We start from the raw sequence: 22156 nt of genomic DNA, 5'->3' as shown, positions 1-22156 counted from the left end.
CAAAACCAAAGGCCAGATCTGGCCTCAGTGGAACTTTTTCATATAGGGTGTAATAGTGTGATTACAATTAAAGATTATAATGTCTTGTAATTTTTCTCTACTTCAATTAATGTTTTAAGGGATACAATGGCATAGTAATTGTCTATCCACAAGGAACAAAATAAGAGCATGAATCCATAGGTAAATCCATAAAGCAGGAAGCAAAACTTGACTAGAAATCTTGGGCCTTGAGTTTCAAGCATGAACCAGGAACAAGACAGGAGTTTCCCACTCCAGTTGAAATCTTGCTTAGTCTGAAATCCTAACAGCTCTCGCTCTCATTTAAAGGCTGCAAAACAAGGACACATTCCTTTGACCTTGAGAGACCTGCTTCTGCCTCTCCTTCCCATGACTTTGCTTGCACCTGAATTTCCTCCCCCTCAGGAGCAGCCTGGTATCTCTGTCTAAGCCAGCTGCGTCTTTGGATGAGCTAATGTTATCCTTCCCTCCCTGCCTGTTGGCTTCCAAAGCAGCTTCATTCCTACACACAGAAACAACATCTTGCTCCAGAAACCCCTCCGTCTCCCAACTGGAGAACCACCTTGCTGCAAAACCCCCTCTGTCTTGGCACCCACAGAATCATCAGGCCCTGCACCCCAAACCCCTCATTGTCATCAGCTGGCTGAACTACAACACCAGAAATGTCTTCTGACACAAAAACAATGGTATAATAAAATGACAAAATTAAATTATGCTTTTGTATTTTTCAAAAAGATATATATTCAAGCTATAGATAGTTGAATCCATGGATGTTAAATGTGTAGATATGTACAATATTAAAATTAAAAACTTTTAGCTAAATTCTAAATTGAAACCCCTCTTTCTTTGATAACTAAGCCTAGAATACCGCATGTGAAACTGGGGCATTCATCACCACCACTCAAAAATAGACTATAGCTGATCAAGAAATAGGGAAATAAACTTTGTAAAATGAAGGTTTTGTGAATGTAAGGAAATTTGAGCTATTGATGAAGTGTGCTCAAAAGCACTATTATATTGCTATGATGAGAACTTGCACGTCCCTCTCTCAGTGAACAGCGATCCTCCATAAGCCTATTATCTATGAAGAAATTGTAGTGTAAAGCACTGCTGTCAAAGCAAGTGGATGTTATTAACCTCAAGTCATTTTAGAGTGAAGTGTAGGCCCTGTGGAAAAATTACCACCTCTTAGAAAAGGGTTGAAGTGCTGCTGATTGCATCAAATCTCTAAATGTGATCGTACGAAGATATCATGTAACCCCATTAAAAATCCTTTCAAATAAATACTGCCTATTGTTTGGTCATGGTTTGTAAAGCACCTTGCAAAACAATGCTGACACCTCCAGACTTAAAAAAAATACTTTTATTTTAAATACATTTCCAGAAATTACACAAGAAAAACAACCCAGCACTAAGACATTTTGAACCAGAGAATTCAGTCATACTTTACAATCCAACATTCTTCTGCCTTTCTGCTGTAGCAAGAAAAGTAGCGTGTATCTGATGGTTTTGAGCAAAAAGATAGCAAGAAGCAGAAAGTTTAAGTAGTTATTCTTCCACTTAATGACTCTCATGGAATTTGGGGAGCTAAAGTCCAAAAAAGGAGAGAAACATTTCCAAATTCTGTACAAAAGATCAGAAAGTATCACTGATCATCCCTTACTGTTTCAGTATATCAGGTGAGTATTATGAGGAAACTCCCAGCATTTTTTACCATTGCTTATATTGATTAGGAGCCCCCAGTGGCACAACGGGTTAAACAGCTAAGCTGCTGAACTTACTGATCGAAAGGTCAGTGGTTCAGATATGAGGAATGGGTTAGCTCCCGCTATTAGCCCCATCTTCTGCCAACCTAGCAGTTCACAAGCAAGCGCATGTGTGTAGATCAATAGGTACTGCTTTGGCGGGAAGGTAATGGTGCTTCATGCAGTCATGCCACATGAACTTGGAGGCATTTACGGACAACGTTGGCTCTTTGGCATAGAAATGGAGATGAGCACCACCCCCAGAGTCAGACACAGCTAGGCTTAATGTCAGGGGGGAAACTTTTACCTTTACCTTTATATTGATTAGGGCTGATAATCCAACTATATCTGGACAGCTGTGTGATTCCCACTCTGGTTATGTGCAAATGGAATTTTATGCAAAGCTGTATTTAAGTGCACACAAGGCTTCATGAGTCCCCTCTGGATGTACATCTGAAAGAGACCTTTGCAACTTCTAAGATCTGTGATTAATGCACTGAGTTTTTTGCATCTGCTGGGTTTCGGTTCGAGAACCTCCCATGGACACTGAAATCTGTGGATGGCCAAATCCCCTGATACACAGTGGCGTAGTAAAATGGTTACCCTTACATAAAATGGCAAAATCAAGCTTGGCTTATTGGGAAAAAATAGAATATTTTTAATCATGGTATGGTGGAATCTTGGATGCAGAAACCATGAAAACAGATGGCTGGCTATATGACCTTTTCTGAAAAGAATAACAGTTTCTTTATTAAGGATTTCAGTCTTCTTTATTAGTTGCCTGAAATGCTAAAAGTAAAAGTTGATCATTGGAGTCTTTTGAAATTTGTAACAAAATAATTGTGAAGTTATAAGCTGCCTTTTAATTGATTCAGAGCCCTGGTTCATCTTTTGATTTAACTTCATTTCTTTCTTACAATTTAAAATGCAAATTTACCAGTTCCACCATTTATTCAATCATGTATTTTCTGGAAGAAGGAGAAAAGTAGTGTAAGTAGCCTCATGAGTTAGAATTGAAGTGTACTTCAAACATCCAATTTATGGCTTTGAAGACCTTCTTTCACTTTGTCTGGGAACTATCTTCATTTAGCACTTTAGAAAAATGTACTACCCAGATAATTTTAAGCTACATCTCTTCATATCTGTACTAGTTTTATGTCCGAATAGCAGCAATAAATTGCAATCCAATCCACTACATCCAGATTCATTATCTGATTTTGAGTCCCCTGCCCCAGTAAATCATATGTATTTATTTGCTCAAACAGCTGCTCAGTCCATTACTTCTCATTGAAGCACTTCAAAAATATTCTTGCATTATAACAAAGGATAATGTTCTCAAATACACCCAAATACCTTTTTGATAGAAGTGATTTTAAGATTATTAATATAACTTCATACATTCAAGATTGGGAAAGGAGTACAGAAGGGCTGTATACTCTCACCCTACCTATTCAACTTGTATGTAGAACGCATCATGTGATGTGTAGGGCTTGAGGAATCCAAGGCTGGAGTTAAAGCTGCTGGAAGAAACATTAATAACCTTAGATATGCAGATGATACAACTTTGGTGGCTGAAAGCGAGCTGGAGTTGAGGAGCCTTCTAATGAAGGTAAAAGAAGAAAGTGCAAAAGCTGGGTTGCAGTTAAACAAAAAAAAGCCAAGATTATGGCTAGCAGATTGATTGATAACTGGCAAATAGAGGGAGAAAACATGGAGACAGTGACAGACTTTGTATTTCTACACACGGAGATTACTGCAGACACAGACTGCAGCCAGGAAATCAGAAGACATTTACTTCTTGGGAGAAGAGCAATGACCAATCTCGATGAAATAGTAAAAAATAGAGACATCATACTGACAACAAAGATCCACATAGTTAAAATAATGGTATTCCCATAGTAACCTATGGATGCGAGACCTGGACCATAAGGAAGGCTGAGCAAAGAAAGATAGATGCTTTTGAATTGTAGTGCTGGAGGAAAATTCAAAGAATGCCTTGGACCGAAAGAAGATCAAACCAGTCCATACTCCAGGAAATAATGCCTAGCTGCTCACTGGAGGGAAGGAGATTAGAGGCAAAGATGAAGTACTTTGGCTACATAATGAGAAGACAGGAAAGCTGGGAGAAGATAATGATGCTGGGGAAAATGGAAAGAAAAAGGAAGAGGGGCCAACCAAGGACAAGATGGATGGATGTTATCCTTGAAGTGATTGGCTTGATCTTGAAGGAGCTGGGGCTGGCAATGGCCAATAGGGAGCTCTGTCATGGGCTGGTCCATGAGGTCACAAAGAATCGGAAATGACTGAACGAATAAACAACAACAGTCACCTTAACCACCCTTATTAAAGAAGGCATTACGAAATTAAGGTCCAGAAATGTTGAGGTTATTTGTGTTATCTCTGTACAATTAGATTTGTCCTCCTTTCAACTCTATATGAAAAAGATGACATGGATGAATCATATCTCTCTAACATATTCTATATCATAGGGTTTTTGAAACCATCCTATTAAATGTGGCAGCATTCAATTCCATCAAAACAGTAGGTTATACTGTTTTGTTTGTACTGACAAACTTGGAGAAATCTTCATGGACTGAAAAATAGTAATCCCAATAGCTTCTGTAATAAACGTTCATGAATCCTTTTCCCACTTCTGTTTAATTTCTCTCTCCCTACCACCCTCCGCCATTTATCAAGGCATTTACCATAGCATAAATCTTAGCTAATAGGTCTTGAGAATTGTCATCAAAAAGTGCTAATTCCCATAGCACTAATTTCTCTTTTAATTTACGTATTCTAATGGTTGATCCTTGATGTAGAAAACAGATGCCGGGAGAAAGCCCTGAAACTAATTAGGTTCTGAAACTTTCCTTGATCAAGTGGAATGAGCTCTCAGAAAGAAAGAAAAAAGCAAATTTGAAACTTAGTGTCACACGGCAGCTCAATTCTGTCACCAGCTTTATAGTTGAAAAATGTAGAAATCAAGTAATATATATGTTATATCGGTTACAGGGACAAATCATCAGTGCAATGTGTTCTGTTTTCCAGATTTGCTAATCACTGACGTAATTCGCATTGATTTCAGTAAATCTGCTCCATTTATAAGCAATGCAAGATTCAACTTTATGAACAATTTGGAATTGTAAATTGCAATTTGTATTTTGGTTGCTCTGTAATAGATTTTGGATTTTGGCCTAGCAAGACATACAGATAGTGAGATGACTGGCTACGTGGTCACCAGGTGGTACAGAGCCCCAGAGGTTATACTGAATTGGATGCATTATACACAAACAGGTACATTTTGTGATTGTACTAAAATTAATGCTAGTTTTCCACAATGAACGTTCTCTCACTGCTGTTTACAAAATCTTAAATTGCTTGTTTCCAGTTGCATTGGAGTGACATCACTCCAAAAGGATATACTATGCTTATATTGGTTTCTTCATTCAACCATCCAGACAGAACACTTGGTATATTATCATTTCCTGTTGTACTTATTGTGCTTGTCAATCTACATACAAATGCCTTTATCAAAAAGGAAGGTAGCTAATGCTATCAAGCTTTATATCCCATGAAGCCACCAGCAAACCAGATAGGCTTTCTGCCACCCTTGAGTCTTTCATCTGGGATATGTCTTTACATAGTTCTTTGGGGATTATTCTACCTTCTCATGGTATCAGAGATCTTTATTATCTTCTTACATTAGTCTGTAGTGAGCTGGTGTCCTTCACATGTATTTGATAGACCACAACTCTCATCCTCTCAAGTCAGAGTGACCAACTGTAGTGCCACACTTGTGAAGAGTGTGGTTAAGCCAGGCATGGGCAAACTTCAGCCCTCCAAATGTTTTGGACTTCCATAATTCCTAATAGCCTACCTGCTGTTAGGAATTGAAGTCCAAAGCACCTGGAGGACTGAAGTTTGCCCAGTGCCTGGGTTAGGTGAAGCAGCTAGGACAATGCAACTGCCTCACTCATTACCCGTTTCTGCTGTTCATCCCCATGATCCATCTGTGTAGTTTCTGAGCAGTCAGTGATTCCAGGTTTTAACTAGTTTGGGTGTTTAAACTTGGGTCCTGCCTCTAAGACATCCCATTTTGAAAATGCTACTATTCCAAAAACTTGGCGGGTAGTTGTGGATCAAAATATCGAATACTTCTGGCTTTAAGCATTTCAGATAAGGGATACTCAACCTGTGTTACAGTTCTTAATAGTAACATGTATTTAAATGATGCTTCTTGTAATAGCATTGTTTCTTTCTGGCAAAGCTGAGTGTCTTGCAGTTGGATAATTTGTGAGTTCAAACAAACTGCAATCAGTTGCACTTGATTCAAAGAAATGGAAATTTTACAAGGGTCAGCAACTGATTGCCAGATGGATCTGTAATGTGTAATTTAATGTGTAAATTCTAGTTCTGTCATACATTGGTAGCCTTAAAAGTGAGATTGATTTAAAAATGACACCTTATATTCATAACTAAATTAATAACAAGATTTAAGACAAGAAGAAAACAAGTCAGTGTTCAAAGAAGCTCATATTAAAACTAATATATCATCAAAAATGCAGGCAGTTCTCATTCAATGAAACTTATTAATAACATACTTTATTTAACAAAATTTGATCTATGAACCATTTACCTTGGGTTTGTTTCAGACCAGCAAAGTTGACCAGAGTGGGATATGAGAAAGTCAGAGAAATAGAAAATGAAATGTTAGTGTCATTTATGTTCTTGCAAGGTTTTAAATTACTAGGCTTTCTTTAAACTATGAAAATAAAAACAACAGTAAACAATACATAAGCCCCTTCTACACTGCCATATAATCCAGATGAACAAAGCAGATAATCCACATTATCTGCTTTGAACTGGATTATATGAGTCCATGGGCCCTCTGTTGCACAGCGGGTTAACCTGCTGAGCTGCTGAACTTGCTAACCAAAAGGTTGGCAGTTTGAATCCAGGGAGTGGGGTGAGCTCCCGCTGTTAAGGCCCAACTTCTGCCACCCTAGCAGTTCAAAAACATGCAAATGTGAGTAGATCAATAGGTATGTCTCTGGCGGGAAGGTAACGGTGCTCCATGTAGTCATGCTGGCCACATGACCTGGGAGGTGTCTACGGACAACACTGGCTCTTCGGCTTAGAAATGGAGATGAACATCACCCTTCCCCCCCCCCCAAGAGTCGGCCACAACTAGACTTAATGTCAAGGGGAAAACCTTTACATTTTATATGGGTCTACACTGCCATATAATCCAGTTCAAAGCAGATAATCTGGATTTTATATGGCAGTGTAGAAGGAGTCTTTGATGTAGTGTTTCTACTTCCCTTTTAAAGCTATTTCTTTTCTTTCTGAATAAACTGATTTTAGATTTGTCACACACATTTTTTCGAAACCCTTTTCTGTATTTCAGTTGACATCTGGTCAGTGGGTTGTATAATGGCTGAGATGATAACTGGAAGGCCACTCTTCAAAGGCAACGATCGTATCCTTTCATAAGGAATGTGTGTCATTAAGATGTAGAAATATTTTTCAATTCTGGTATCAAAGTAGGTGAGTTCCAAAATGCTCTGAGCAAATAGTCAGTTGAGCTAATTACTGAAAATGTCAGGCCAGTTTTTATTAGGTTTTATGACGTTTGCAAGGAAGAAAATGTAATGTTTGCTGCAGATGCTTTGCATAATTCATTGCAGGAAGAAACCCATATTTTGGGGCTATAATATTTGCCTTAAAAGGTTGGCTAGCTTATACTGTGTCTTCTGTATTTTGCTGCTGGTTAAACTTCTTAGTTTTATATTTTGAAGAGAGCTTTTGTCTCTTTTTGTCTGTTGCTCTGGAGGCCCTGAAGGGCTGCAAAGTGATTTCAATAAATATAAATCTGTGGATAGGGTCTCAAATCTTAGTCAAAGCCATTGATGCATGAAGGCCAAAGAAACTTGCCAGTGCTGACAATCTTCAAGAACATGAAATTAGAATTGGTTTCCAGAGAGAAATTTCAAATTACCTGAATCTTTAATATAGCTGTGTAAAATTTATATCAAAGTCAGAACTTTGGTTAAAAACTAAAGCCAAAATGATTTCGTAAAGGTATCACTGCCCATCTTATACCTAACTCCCCCCGCCCCCCAGTGATTCCTAAGCAACTGTAGTCATTTCTGAGATGATACAGGAAGGAGAGTACATATAGATTCCACACAGAATTTTTCCTGTGGATTTTCTGGGCTGTATGGCCATGTTCCATAAGCATTCTCTCCTGACATTTCGCCTGCATCTATGGCAGACATCCTCAGAGGTTGTGAGTTCTGTTGGAAACTAGGAGAATGGGGTTTATATATCTGTGGAATGTCCAGGGTGGGAGAAAGAACTCTAGTCTGTTTGAGACAAGTGTGGATGTTGCAATTGGTCATCCTGATTAGTATTTAATGGCCTAGCAGTTTCATGGTCTGGCTTTTTACTGCCTGGGGGAATCCTTTGTTGGGAGGTGATTAGAGAAGTCAGCCATAGTAGAGCACTTGATGAACCAACCTGGACACAGCATATTATTTGAGAACACAGACAATACTGACTAAGGATTTGACTCTTGACTTTGGCATTCAGATTTGGACCAGCTCACAGAAATTATGAAAGTTACAGGCACACCAACTCAAGATTTTGTTCAGAAACTACAAAGCCAAGATGTAAGTAACTCCTGTCATATCCTTTCTAAGAGTCATATTGTAGAACTATCTGGTGCTACTGGCTTTTCTGCATTTCAGACCAGTAATTGCATTCTTGAATGGCATGTATTGTGTGCTTTTTAAAAAACAAAACCTTACTGAACATTTAAAAAGTAGAAATCAGTCTTCCTTGTGTTATTGGCTTTCATCAGGCAGAATTTGACATGAGGAAGTCTACAATCCTTTTTTCATGGTGTTATTAGCTTTCATCAGGCAGCGTTTGACAGTAGGAATTCTTCAAACATAAAACTTCTTAGCGCGTAAGATGAAAATGTGCTGCAGTCCTAAGAGATTACATTTCTTTGTAAAAAATAGTATCATCCTATATTCAACAAAGGCATTTTCCATACAATTCCTGTTTTAGATCTTAGCTGATAACATCCCCCCTCAAGAGCTTAATGAGGGGCTTTTTTTTGTTTTGCCATCTTGCCAAGGTCTCCATTTTGTCCAACAACAAGCAAAAATGAGACGTACTAATTTACTAGTTATAATAATGAGGGGGGAATTTGTTTTAGGAAATAGCAGAATATTATTAATTTTGTGAAAACAGAAATCTCCATAGCCGACCCTTTTGGAGATTAATTGGCATTCACACTATTTGGAATAATCATAAACCATTTGTAAAGTATGATCTTCCTGAGAAGAGTTAAATGCTCATTGGAGTGAATCTTCTTCTTAGTGGTAAATATCCACTAATATTCATGCAAGGCAAATTAGTTTCTGAGGCCCCTTCCACACAGCTGAATAAAATCCCACATTTTCTGCTTTGAACTGGAATATATGGCAGTGTGGACTCAAATAATCCAGTTCAAAGCAGATATTGCGGGATTTTCTGCCTTGATATTTGGGGATATAGGGCTGTGTGGAAGGGCCCTCGGTTGTTAGACTGATATACCTGTTTATCTCTCTGAACTGTTAGGAACAAAGATACGCCAATGCACAAAATATATAGCAGATCTTCAGTAGTGTTATTGCCCAAAACATCTACTCTCCCATAAACATCTACCCTTTTAAATCATGCTCTCAAGAGACCAAAATAGGTAGCCTTCATTAAAAGTAACATAGTTACTCTCTTCCAACAACCTAAAAGACGGCTTTACACATGGACTTCACCAGATGGTCAGCACCGAAATCAGATTGACTACATCCTTTGCAGCCAAAGGTGGCGGACATCCATCCAGTCGGTGAAAACAAGACCTGGGGCTGACTGTAGCTCAGATCACGAACTTCTTATTGCCCAATTTAGAATAAAACTAAAGAGATCAGGGAAAATACACAGACCAGTTAGATATGATCTCACTAACATTCCTAGCGAATATACAGTGGAAGTGAAGAACAGATTTGAAGGACTAGATTTAGTAAACAGAGTCCCAGAAGAACTATGGACAGAAGTCCGCAACATTGTTCAGGAGACGGCAACAAAGTACGTTCCAAAGAAAAAGAAAACCAAGAAGGCAAAATGGTTGTCTGCTGAGACACTGGAAGTAGCCCAAGAAAGGAGGAAAGCAAAAGGAAACAGTGATAGTAAGGGGAGATATGCCCAGTTAAATGCGCAATTCCAGAGGTTAGCCAGAAGAGATAAGGAACTATTTTTAAATAAGCAATGCATGGAAGTGGAAGAAGACAACAGAATAGGAAGGACAAGAGACCTCTTCCAGAAAATTAGAAACATTGGAGGTAAATTTCAGGCAAAAATTGGTATGATAAGAAACAAAGATGGCAGGGACCTAACAGAAGCTGAAGAGATCAAGAGAAGGTGGCGAGACTATACAGAAGATCTGTATAGGAAGGATAATAATATTGAGGATAGTTATGATGGTGTGGTGAATGAATTAGAACCAGACATCCTGAGGAGTGAGGTTGAATGGGCCTTAAGAAGCATTGCCAACAACAAGGCAGCAGGAGACGACGGGATCCCAGCTGAATTGTTTAAAATCTTAAAAGATGATGCTGTCAAGGTGATGCATGCCATTTGCCAGCAAATATGGAAAACACAAGAATGGCCATCAGACTGGAAAAAATCAACTTATATCCCCATACCAAAAAAGGGAAATGCGAAAGACTGCTCCAACTTCCGTACAGTGGCCCTTATTTCTCATGCCAGTAAGGTAATGCTCAAGATCCTGCAAGGAAGACTCCAGCAATACATGGAGCGAGAGTTGCCAGATGTTCAAGCTGGGTTTAGAAAAGGCAGAGGAACGAGAGACCAGATTGCCAATATCCGCTGGATAATGGAGAAAGGCAGGGAGTTTCAGAAAAACATCTACTTCTGCTTCATTGACTATTCTAAAGCCTTTGACTGTGTGGATCATAATAAACTGTGGCAAGTTCTTAGTGGGATGGGCATCCCAAGCCACCTTGTCTCTCTCCTGAGGAATCTGTACAAGGACCAAGTAGCAACAGTCAGAACTGACCACGGAACAACAGACTGGTTCAAGATTGGGAAAGGCGTACGGCAAGGCTGCATACTCTCACCCAACCTTTTTAACTTGTATGCAGAACACATCATGCGATGTGCGGGGCTGGATGAATGCAAAGCTGGGGTGAAAATTGCTGGAAGAAACATTAACAACCTCAGATATGCAGATGACACCACCCTGATGGCCGAAAGCGAGGAGGAGCTAGGAGCCTTCTAATCAAGGTGAAAGAAGAAAGCGCAAAAGCCGGGTTGCAGCTAAACATCAAAAAAACCAAGATTATGGCAACAAGAATGATTGACAACTGGAAAATAGAGGGAGAAACCGTGGAGGCTGTGACAGACTTTGTATTTCTAGGTGCAAAGATGACTGCAGATGCAGACTGTGGCCAGGAAATCAGAAGACGCTTACTTCTTGGGAGGAGAGCAATGTCCAGTCTCGATAAAATAGTAAAGAGTAGAGACATCAGACTGGCAACAAAGATCCGCCTAGTCAAAGCCATGGTACTCCCTGTAGTCACCTACGGATGTGAGAGCTGGACCTTAGGGAAGGCTGAGCGAAGGAAGATAGATGCTTTTGAGCTGTGGTGTTGGAGGAAAGTGCTGAGAGTGCCTTGGACTGCGAGAAGATCCAACCAGTCCATCCTCCAGGAAATAAAGCCCGACTGCTCACTGGAGGGAAAGATACTAGAGACAAAGTTGAAGTACTTTGGCCACATCATGAGGAGACAGGAAAGCCTAGAGAAGACAATTATGCTGGGGAAAGTGGAAGGCAAAAGGAAGAGGGGCCGACCAAGGGCAAGATGGATGGATGGCATCCTTGAAGTGACTGGACTGACCTTGAGGGAGCTGGGGGTGGTAACGGCCGACAGGGAGCTCTGGCATGGGCTGGTCCATGAGGTCACGAAGAGTCGGAGACGACTGAACGAATGAACAAGTTGATTTACTTACAAACTTAATGTATTCAGCATACATGTACATTTGTTATTACTTGAGAGTTTAAATGGTAAGTTCTGTCAAGCATTCTGTTCCAGTCTCTTCTTTGTTGCATACAGACTAACACTCTCTTCAGTCTAATACATTACTGAACATTGACTCAATACAGACTGATTACACACTGCAGCATACTGACACTACTGACTTCTGATACTGATAATTGCATACAATGTGCTGATGGACTTCTCAACTGTACTGACTTCTAAGCTGTACTGTACATCTGATGCAAACTCCTACATCTAAAATGGAGTCTCAGTCTGAATAGTCCCAGATCTGGTCACATGGTCTGTACTCCCTCTCACAACCCCAAACAACATAGAGTTAAGGAAAAACTGCATATCAAAATATACATAAATATATATTAAGCAATCTGAATTATATACATAACAAATAACTAGTCTAGAAGGCTTGTAGAAGTTTGCTATTTACAACAATTAAAAGGAGAAGGGTGCTTATGTAACAGCATTTAAAAGGAATAGAATAAATAGAAATCAAAGTCAGCATGCAGTGAGTGAGAGGTTTGTGGGTTAGTTTTTCTGTCTCTTAGTTTTGTTCTTATGATGTAGGTGTGTGTCCTTGTTTGTTTTATGTTTGTTAAGTAGTTCTTTATTTTTTTAAAAAAATACAAAAATTGTAATTTGTGTAAATATGCTTTTGTTTGTTTTTCTTTTTGTATTTGAATAAAAAAAATAAGGAGTGGAAAACCAGTGACTCTCCAGGTGTTGTTGAAGCACAGGTTCCATCATCCCTACTCATTTGCCATATTGAATAACAATGATGAAAATTGCAATCCCTCAACACATGTTCTAGTACCTATGCACTAAACCCACTCATGCCCGACCCAGAATAACTTGACCATAAGAGACTATATTCAGTTCAGTTCAGGGTATATAAGTCAAGCAATATAATTTCAGCACAAAAATATATGATGTTTACCTCTAAGAGTTATCATATTCAAAGTACTTTAGCTGGGATTCTGCATTAGGCATGCAAAGCATAATGTTATTTTATTTATTTATTTATTTATTTATTTTTATATCCCACTCTTCTCCCACGGGTGGGACTCAAATTGGTGAACAATTGTAAAAAAAATGACATAATACAAAAAACAGAACATTATCACTCCAACCCAAATATATAAACAATAAACCAACACACTGCATAGACACATTGAAGAAAATGATCATTACAGAAATTGACTTGCATGTCTTTGCACTCATCCTTTGATGCACTTCTCCTGACCTCAAACCTTGAATTCATAAATTGTATATATACAGCCAGGAGTGCAAACTCTTGCTTGTGGCACCCATACAACTTGCTATTCACATTATGTTCATTGCCACATTAATATTTAGCTTTAATTTTTCTTATGCCATGTGATGTCATTAGCATGAAAATGTGTGAGAGAGACATGCTAGTGTGTTTCAGTATAAAAAGAAGAAATCTTGAAGCATATTAAAATGAATTTATTTCAGCCTCAACTTTTGTTGACTCCAGTTCATTTCTTCAGAAATTGAAGTTGAAATAAATGAGTTTTTTAAGCGCCACGAAATGTCTTGTTTGTGTACCAGGCAGTCTTTAATAGCAACTATCTGAGCCTGAACGGAATCTGAACACAGTCAATTGCTGTGAGACTGCCAAGCATCCCTAAATAAATGCATAGATAAATGCATTTTCCCTATTGTAGAGACTCTTTTTGATGTTTTTGGGTTTCTTTCAAGGCAAAAAATTACATCAAAAGCCTTCCAAAAGTGCAGAAGAAAGACTTTGCTGCCATCTTGAAGTACGCAAATCCTTTAGGTAAGTAGATCTATATGAATAACACAAATCATGTGTGAACAATTAGGATAATTGGTGTTGGGTACTTTATGCTTCCTTGCAGCAAAAATTTGCAACATTCTTGTTACTTTTCAATATACAACATTTTCCCCATGACAATGTATCAGAAGTGAGGAGTGGTTCAAAAAAAGTATTCACAGTTTAATGAACACGGCACAAAAGAATGTTGTCAGAGTTGTATGTATGATACTGGGATTCTATACTTTCATCTTTCACATTTCTTTGAATTTTGCATGTAATGCCCCAGCGAGTAGATCTTCAGAGATATAATGTGATGCTATTTATAGATGACCTAAATGTTATGGTGTAGCTGTTTCATGTATTTCAGAGCTGCTAAGAATGGCTTTCTGCCTCCTGGTTGTGCTTGCTCCTTTCCCATCCCTTGCTGATGGCCCCTTGCTAGCCCAAAGCGTGTTACATAAAAATAAGCTTTTCCTGTTAGGTACACTTTAGTGTAGAATTTATTAACTACTAGCTTGGGTACCTGGCATTGCCCAGGTTATTAGAAGAAGTCTTTTTTATTTTACAAAATGCATAAAGTTGTGAGTGAACTACAATTCACATGATGCCAGGTCAACCCCCTGAAACTTCATTGGTAGTCAAAGTTTGTCATGCCAGGCAAATTTGCTCTAGATGCATCATTGGTGTGGGGTTCATTATGTTCTCAAGCTACAGGATGAATTACAACTACCACCATGGCTGGTCAATCCTGTCAAATCCCCCCAGTACGTTCAGTTGGTAATGAGGGTTCTGTGTGCCAAGTTAGGTCCATGCCCCTCATCAGTGGGGCACAGAGTGCTCTTTGATTGCAGGTGGACTATAAATCCCAGTACCTACAACTAACAAATGCCAAAGCCAATTCCACCCCAAATCCACCAGTATTCAAATTTTGACATACTGGGTTTGTGGGCCAGATTTGGTGCAGATCCATTGTTGTTTGCATTGACAGTGCTCTCTGAACCCCAAAGCCCTCCTGCATTATTTGTTGGTCATGGGGGTTTTGTGTGCCAAGTTAGAGACAGGGCCATTGTTGGTGGGGTCCATGGTGCTCTTTCATTACAGATGAACTATAAACCCCAATACCTACAATGGCTATAAATCAAGGTGAATTCCTCCCAAACCTCTGCAGTATTTTTCTTTGGTCAAGGGGATCTGTGTGCCGAATGTAGTCCAGGACCATTGTTAGTGGGGGTCACAGTGCTCTAACTTGATGCAGGGTGAGCTACAACTTCCATCATTTGGAATCAATCCCCCAAACTCCTCCAGTTGCTGATTAGTTCTGCTCTGTTTGTTGTGCAGAAATAATTGAAAAGAGTAGGAAAGGGTTAAGGGAGAGGTCGTGGACGGGATCATGAAAATTCCACAACAGTGGTGAGGATAAGAAACACTGGAATGTCTGTGATGGAGGAAACACATCTAGGATGCAGTTTTTCCTGAATTAAATCATTCCTTGAGTGGTGGGCAGTATGGTATTTGGGGAGGACATTGGCAGGGGTTGGGCTACATGTTCATGGTGCTTGCTATAAACTGAAATGTCAGTGGAGGGAGAGCTATTGGTGGCTTCTCAGCACTGTGGGTTAAAGCTGTTTGTGGAAGCGGGATCTTGTCTGTGGAAGTGGACACTCCAGCCACATATACACATACATATTTTCACTTTTATTATGTGTATGGATTACTTTTGCCATTGGAACCGCATGTGAAGAATCAGGTGGCCTCTGAAAATGCAGGGGCTACCCTTAATCTAATGAACTCCTGCGATAAACATATTTATGAATTACTTGATACTACCTCCTGAATCTGACTTATTACTAAATGACATCTTATCTGAAAATAGCTTTCAAAGTAGCCGAGTTAATCCTCCTCAAAGATGGGGGAAGAAGGGGAGAAGAAAGGCTTTAATATCATTCTGACCTGCATCTCCAGAAATGGGTTTATATCCACGAAAGCTCATGCTAAAATAAAAACCAGTTGATCTTAAAGGTGTGGCACATTCCCTTTTCTTCTCCCCTCCCTTCCTTGTTTTTAATTGCTGGATCTAATGCTTGTGCTTGAATGTGTTATCTCTCCTTCACTGAGCCAGCAGTAAACCTTTTGGAAAAGATGTTGGTATTAGATGCAGAGAAGAGGATATCAGCCGCAGAAGCTTTAGCCCATCCTTACTTTGAGGCTATTCATGATCCGGAAGAGGAAACCGAAGCTGAGAAGTACGATGAGACTTTTGATAACATGGATCTACCTCTGGATGAATGGAAATGTACGTTTGCTGTTGCTGTCATTCTGCTGTAGTAAAGTGTGTGCTGCATAAAAAACTGTTACACTAGTAGGCTTTTAATTTTAAAAAAAATATATAATAAGACTCAGGAGAGTCTAGGAAAGTGTTACTACAAATCTAAGCCTAAAAGTAGCGTAATAGGAATTGGATTGCTTGGATACAGTGACAGTCTGGCTATTATTTTTTTCTCTTGCCTGCTATAATGAGGCTAACCTTTGGCTGTTACACAGGAAAGAAAGCATTGTTATGTTATTCCAAGCTTGGTGAGATTTCAGTGTGCATTTGTTTAATTCTCAGTTGTACCTTACTGTATGTGAACCATGCTCTGTGTGGGGAATCTGGAAGAAGATGTGCTGGGTTCCTTCATGTGTAGAAAACGACATACCATTCACAGTTCAAATAGAATATTTGTGTACAGACTAGGGACACCACTACTGTACTGGAGCCACTACGTTGCAAAGAACACGTTGCTTTTTCCATCAGGTTTGCAGCTTGGGAATGATCCTGGATTTATTGCTGAGCCTGGAACCCCAGGTTTCAATGGGGTCAGGGAAGCTTTCACACAATTAAAACTTGTGCACCAGTTGTGCCCATACCTTGGGAAATCAGACTTGGCCACGGTGGTCCACACACTTGTTAAACCCCGAATAGACTACTGCAATATGCTCTACATGGGGATGCCTTTGAAGACTGTTCAGAAGCTTCAATTGGTCCAATGGGCAGCTGCCAGGTTGCTCACCAGAGTGGTGTACAGAGAGCACACAACCCTTCTGCCATGCCTGCTCTACTGGCTGCCAGTCTGCTACCGAGTCTGCACAATTCAGTCTGCACAATTCAAAGTGCTTGCTTTAGCTTAAAAAGCCCTAATCAGTTCTGACCCAGCTAACCTGTAGAGCTCTATGATCCACTTCAGAGGCTAAGATCACAAGCATGACTGGTGGGGATGAGAGACAGGGCCTTTCAAGTGGTGGCCCCTTGTCTATGGAACTCCCTCCCTAGTGAAATAAGATCGACCCTCTCCCTCCTGACCTGCAGGAAAAATCTAATGCCATGGCTATGGGAATAAGCTTTTGCTCAGTAAGCAGCGCAGTAATAGACAACAGTAATAGACAACAAATAATGGAATTATCATTATGATTGGCCTTGGAATATGATCTGGATTTTGTGATTTTAACTTACGTTTTAATGTTTATGTTTTTAATTGGGTTGGTTTTAATGTAATTGTTTATTACTAATAAAGGTATTGAATTTTGCCTTTGTGAGGCTGCCCTGAGAAGGGCAGGGTACAAGTGTGGCAAATAAATAAATAAACTCTCTTAGGCACCATCCCCACTGCCAAATAACATGGCATAGGAAACAGATTAGCCTGGGGTGTCCAAATGATGCTTCAGGTGAATCCATTTCAGCCTGGAAGAAATCAGATTTGTCTGGTTTAAATCTAGATTTAAAAAATACCTCCAAAGTCCTGGACTTTCCCTGAAAAAAAGTCTTTGGAGATATGGGGCCTGTGGAGACAGACACCTGGGATTGCCATCCATGATCTCAGCTGTCCATCTCCACAACCATCCTACCTGATTGGGCTCAGAAAACCTAGCAGCCCGGGGGGGGGGGGGGGGGGGGGGCAGAACCTTGAACCCTTCCTTTCCCTTCCCTTCCATACAAAGGAAATCAAGCCATATTTAGTCACCTGTCCATGCTATTATCCAGCAGCCCTTAATACTAGAAATTATGACTGTGATTTCATTTTAATGTCAATTTTGCCATGCTGTCAGATGCTGGGATTTACAGAATGGGTGCTTAGAATTCTCAGCCACACTACACATCCCATGGGATGTTTTTATGGCCATAAAGTGGAATCATACTTTTAATTGCATAATGTGACAGGGCTTTGGGGCTGCCATCATTTTAGCACCTGACAGGATCCTTAATAACAACTGGATTTTCAGGCATTTGAATTCACTGCATATGCAGTGAAACGTTTCCCTTCTTAATTATTCTGCTGACATTAAAGGTGCAAGAATGGGCTTGCTCTTTTCTCCCAGTCCCTTGACATCTTGGCGCCTTTAGCCATTTCTCGTCTCTTGTTGCCTTCAAGAAGCTATTAGGGAATACTACCCTAAAATATAGCAGAACATCCAAAAACAAACAGGTTACCTAAATTGAACATCAGCTCATTAGTGAGCAGAGCGTGAAGTGCCGGGTAATGCATCTGTAAAGAATTCATTGCTTAGGAGGCAAACATGCAAAGTTCAATCTTAAAAAATCACAAAAGATTTATTTACAATAATGAGAAATAATTGCATTTCTTAATAATCAAAAACTGGGTCTGAGCTACTCATCTCTTCTAATGTTTCAGGAGAGGGAAAACTCAATCACTACAACTCTCCTGACACACAAGCAAAGAGAGATCTCAAAGCACACAGCACATACTCTCCATACTAAAGCGTAAGAAGTCAGAAGTCAGATTCAAAAATCTTGCGGTAGAAAATTATCCCTTTTAAACAACCAATCAGAATTTTTTTTGTCGTGTCAGGAGCAACTGCTCCTGTTGTGAGAAAATTGGCTGTCTGCAAGGACGTTGCCCAGGGGACGCCTGGATGATTTTTGATGTTTTATCATCCTTGTGGGAGGCTTCTCTCATGTCCCCGCAGGAGGAGCTGGAGCTAATAGAACCAATCAGAATGAGAGCAGAAAGAGAGAAGAATAAGATGAATTCCAACTGTCATTCAGGAAACCCTCAGACTATTCTAAGCTAACTAAACTGTTCCTCATTGAGGACTTGAGACTTGGGTAGTGTGGGGCTGAATCCCAACAGTAATAACAGGAAGCAAAACATTTTTATAATTATGTAACACTTACATAACATCATGTTATGTGACAACATAGTATTAATAATACAAATATTGACACAATAATATTAATTAATATAATGATAATTAGTATTAGGTTATGAAGGGAGGTCTTAATTTAAGAAAATATTGGGTCATATTTTCCCACAGTTCATGATGATTTTTAGATGCAAATCCTTTTTTTTCTGAATGTAAACATAATATTTTTCCATTTATTAAATCTTTTCCAGGTATCACGTATAAAGAAGTGATAAATTTTAACCCTCCGCCATCACCAGAGTCAAAAGAAACAGCAGTGTAACCATCTCAGATATCAGATGAACATACTAGAGTGTAAAGTGTTTTTATATGTGTGTGTATATATAATTTAATTGTACAAATGTTTTATAAATAAACTGGATGTTATCTGTTTTAATCTGGATTGTAAGAAAAAGTTGTCCTTGTATTGTTTTCTCTTTGAATGACTGCCTTGATAAATAGCATAGCGTGGTTATGTGTTGACTTTCCCCATAACCCTTTTATCCAGAGAGCCAGCATTGGTGGATTTGAGACCCTCATTGGCCATAGAAACCACTGGATGACATCTTAGGCAAATTCAAAAAGGGAACATTTTCAAATTTCTGGCAATTGTTGCAGCTGCAGGTATTCATGACTGGTTCCAACTGCATATTTTGTTTTTATTGCTATACTTAAAAAGCCCCATCTTATCTTGATGTGTATTCAGGTCTGGTTGCTGCTATCTGGCCCTCTTTTATAACAGAAGCACATTCAGCTGCTGTAATTACTCTCATAGCAGCTGCCTCAAAAAAAATGTCATTGTAATCACCGGAATTAGTACCAAGAAAAATCAAGGGAAGGAAAAAAAGATGAATTGTGGTCTGTATTTCCACAACCAAAACTTTCAGTTGAGATGGCTTGAAAAATAGACTATGTTTCCATTAGAAAACTACCCACTTTCAACATTCCCTAGATACATTTGCTTTCACAAGTGCACTTAATGCCTATAGTAAAATTACATCTAGGAACACATCTATATGCCCCATGTACTATGAACTATATGGAAAAATGTGGCAAAGATGGAAGCAAAGTGAACATGCAGCTGATCATGCCTCAAGCACAGGAACTGGCAATGCTTATACGCACCGGAGAGGTTGGCTCTGACCTGCCATATGAACATCATCATAAGTTTAAAAGACCATTTAAAAGAGATAAGTCCAAGTCCAGAGTCAGAATTCAAAATCCAACCATTGCCAACCACATGATTCCTTTATAATTGTTACTGCTGCAACAGCCGCTCAAAAGCTTGGTCGCACATCCATGATTTCAATTTCTTCCTGAATAAAAGGAGAGAGGGGACTCTATCCCATTCTTTTTTTCCCTTTCTTTTCCTACTTAGCAATCTCTTTCCTCAATTCTCACTAAAAACCAAATACAAACTATTCCAGTAACTTCCTGTGAGATGTTTAAAAGAAGAGCTAAAAATAAAAATTGTTGGTCCAAGGGCCCCAAGGAACATTTGGCCAGGATTGGCTGCAGATACTATAAGGGACAAAATTGAATAAATGGCATATGGAGATGTGTATGAGAAAAAGGCTGCCCTGTATTTACTGAGCTCCCTTATGACCATCAAACACAGGCTGCCCTGTGTTTACTATGCTACCTTATTATCAATTTTCCGCTACATCAAATGTAGTGGAAGATGGTTGTTAATTGCCATTAAGTCAACATCAACTTATGGCAGCTCTATGAATGAGAAGCCTCCAAGTTAGCATCGAAAGCCCTCTCAGGTAGTAAAGACTCAAAGCCATGGCTTCTTGAATCCTATCCGCCTGAAATGCAGCCTTCCCCTTTTCCTACTGCCTTCTACATTATTGCCTTTTCTAGTTTGTGTGTGTGTGTGTGTGTGTGTCTCAGAACTTGAGAAACTACCAGTCGCTTCTGGTGTGAGAGAATTTGTCGTCTGTGAGTATGTTGCCCAGGGGACGCCTGGATGTTTTACCATCCTGTGGGAGGCTTCTTGTATGTCCACACATGGGAAGCTGGAGCTGACAGGTGGGAGCCTACTCCACTCCCCAGATTCCAACTGCTAACCTTTCGATCAGCAGTCCTGCCGGCACAAAGATTTAACTCATTGCGCCACTGGGGACGCCTGCCTTTTCTAGTGAATCATGCCAACTATATCATTGTTCAACGAAGTGCCTTGCATGACCTTCCATCCTTCAAAGGAACTTCTTCTTCAAATATTCACATACTTTCCACCGCAGAGAAAGGCAAATGCCTTGCTGAGAAAACTCCATGATAAGTTTGCCATGAATTGGAAATGACTTGAAGGCACATAATAGCAGAATAGGAAAGTGGAGGATGCTTTCTTTTTCCAATAATTAAAAATGACTCAATTCTTTTGAAGGATGGGATGTAACGCAAAGGATTTTGCCTAACAATAGGCATATTTCAGTTACAAACCCTTTACCCACTGGGATTTTATGAAGCAAAGAATTTTGAAAACCGGTAGATCAAAAGCCACCAGGAGTCCTGCATACACTCTTTTAGGCATCCTTTTAGAAGCTCACACTTTCATCTATTTGTATATCTGACTTTCACTAGCGAGATTTCAGAGAGTGTGATTCTTCCTCCAAGGCTTTTTTGGAAGCAAATGATGCTTGAAAGATAGTAAGACAGAGATGGGGCACCGTACACGAAGGGCACATTTATGCATGAAAACATGTTTTCATGCTGTCCTCCTCCACAGTTGCCAAGTAACACTTGTGCTGCACAAAAGGCTTTTATGCCAGTACATGGGAATGACATTTCCACCTAGCAACCACACCTAATCTACAGTCTGTGAACAATGGATCTGTCTGTGGCTCCTTTCGTATCCATAGCTAATGAACGGCACAATTATTCTTTGGGCTCAATCTGGTCTAACCCTGTCAAGTAACTTCTTATATTTTGGGGGTGAATGGGAGTTTCTCCTCTTCAAATATTGCCAAATGCACCTTGATATTTCTTACACAAATACAACTTATTTTTGTGTTAGAACTTGAGTTGCAGTCCCCAAAATGCTGTGATAATCAACTCCTACTTCCTCCTATTTAAATATTGCTTGTTACATTTTGTCTAGTGAAGATAAACTGTAGATTTTTTTTTACACTAAGCAGGCAACTGGAAATGCAGCTGGGCCATAGCTGGCCTGTAGCACTGGGCCAAGCTTTAGCATAGCTGGAAAATCACCAGCAATGATAAGATCTACCAATCTAAAGGCCAGTTCAAAGTCCTGGGTCGGCATGAGTTCCCAACTCTCAGCCCAGGTT

The 22156-nt window shown here is 39.6% G+C and overlaps 1 protein-coding gene across 2 annotated transcripts in view; it reads left to right on the top strand.

Annotated features, from left to right (window-relative positions):
• MAPK12 (mitogen-activated protein kinase 12) overlaps positions 1-19278 on the top strand; it is a 48087-nt gene extending 28809 nt beyond the window's left edge. For both annotated transcript variants that reach the window (XM_060777777.2, XM_060777778.2), the window contains exons 7-12: positions 4943-5057; positions 7171-7242; positions 8355-8434; positions 13607-13685; positions 15805-15978; positions 19076-19278. In XM_060777777.2, coding sequence (XP_060633760.2) covers positions 4943-5057; positions 7171-7242; positions 8355-8434; positions 13607-13685; positions 15805-15978; positions 19076-19146 — 591 coding nt within the window. In that variant the 3' untranslated portion in view covers positions 19147-19278. The remainder of the gene's footprint in view (positions 1-4942; positions 5058-7170; positions 7243-8354; positions 8435-13606; positions 13686-15804; positions 15979-19075) is intronic.
• Positions 19279-22156: the final 2878 nt, after the last annotated feature.

The sequence above is a fragment of the Anolis sagrei genome, chromosome 5, assembly GCF_037176765.1.
Source record: "Anolis sagrei isolate rAnoSag1 chromosome 5, rAnoSag1.mat, whole genome shotgun sequence".
NCBI lineage: Eukaryota > Metazoa > Chordata > Lepidosauria > Squamata > Dactyloidae > Anolis > Anolis sagrei.
This window is presented reverse-complemented; position numbering and strand designations above follow the sequence as displayed.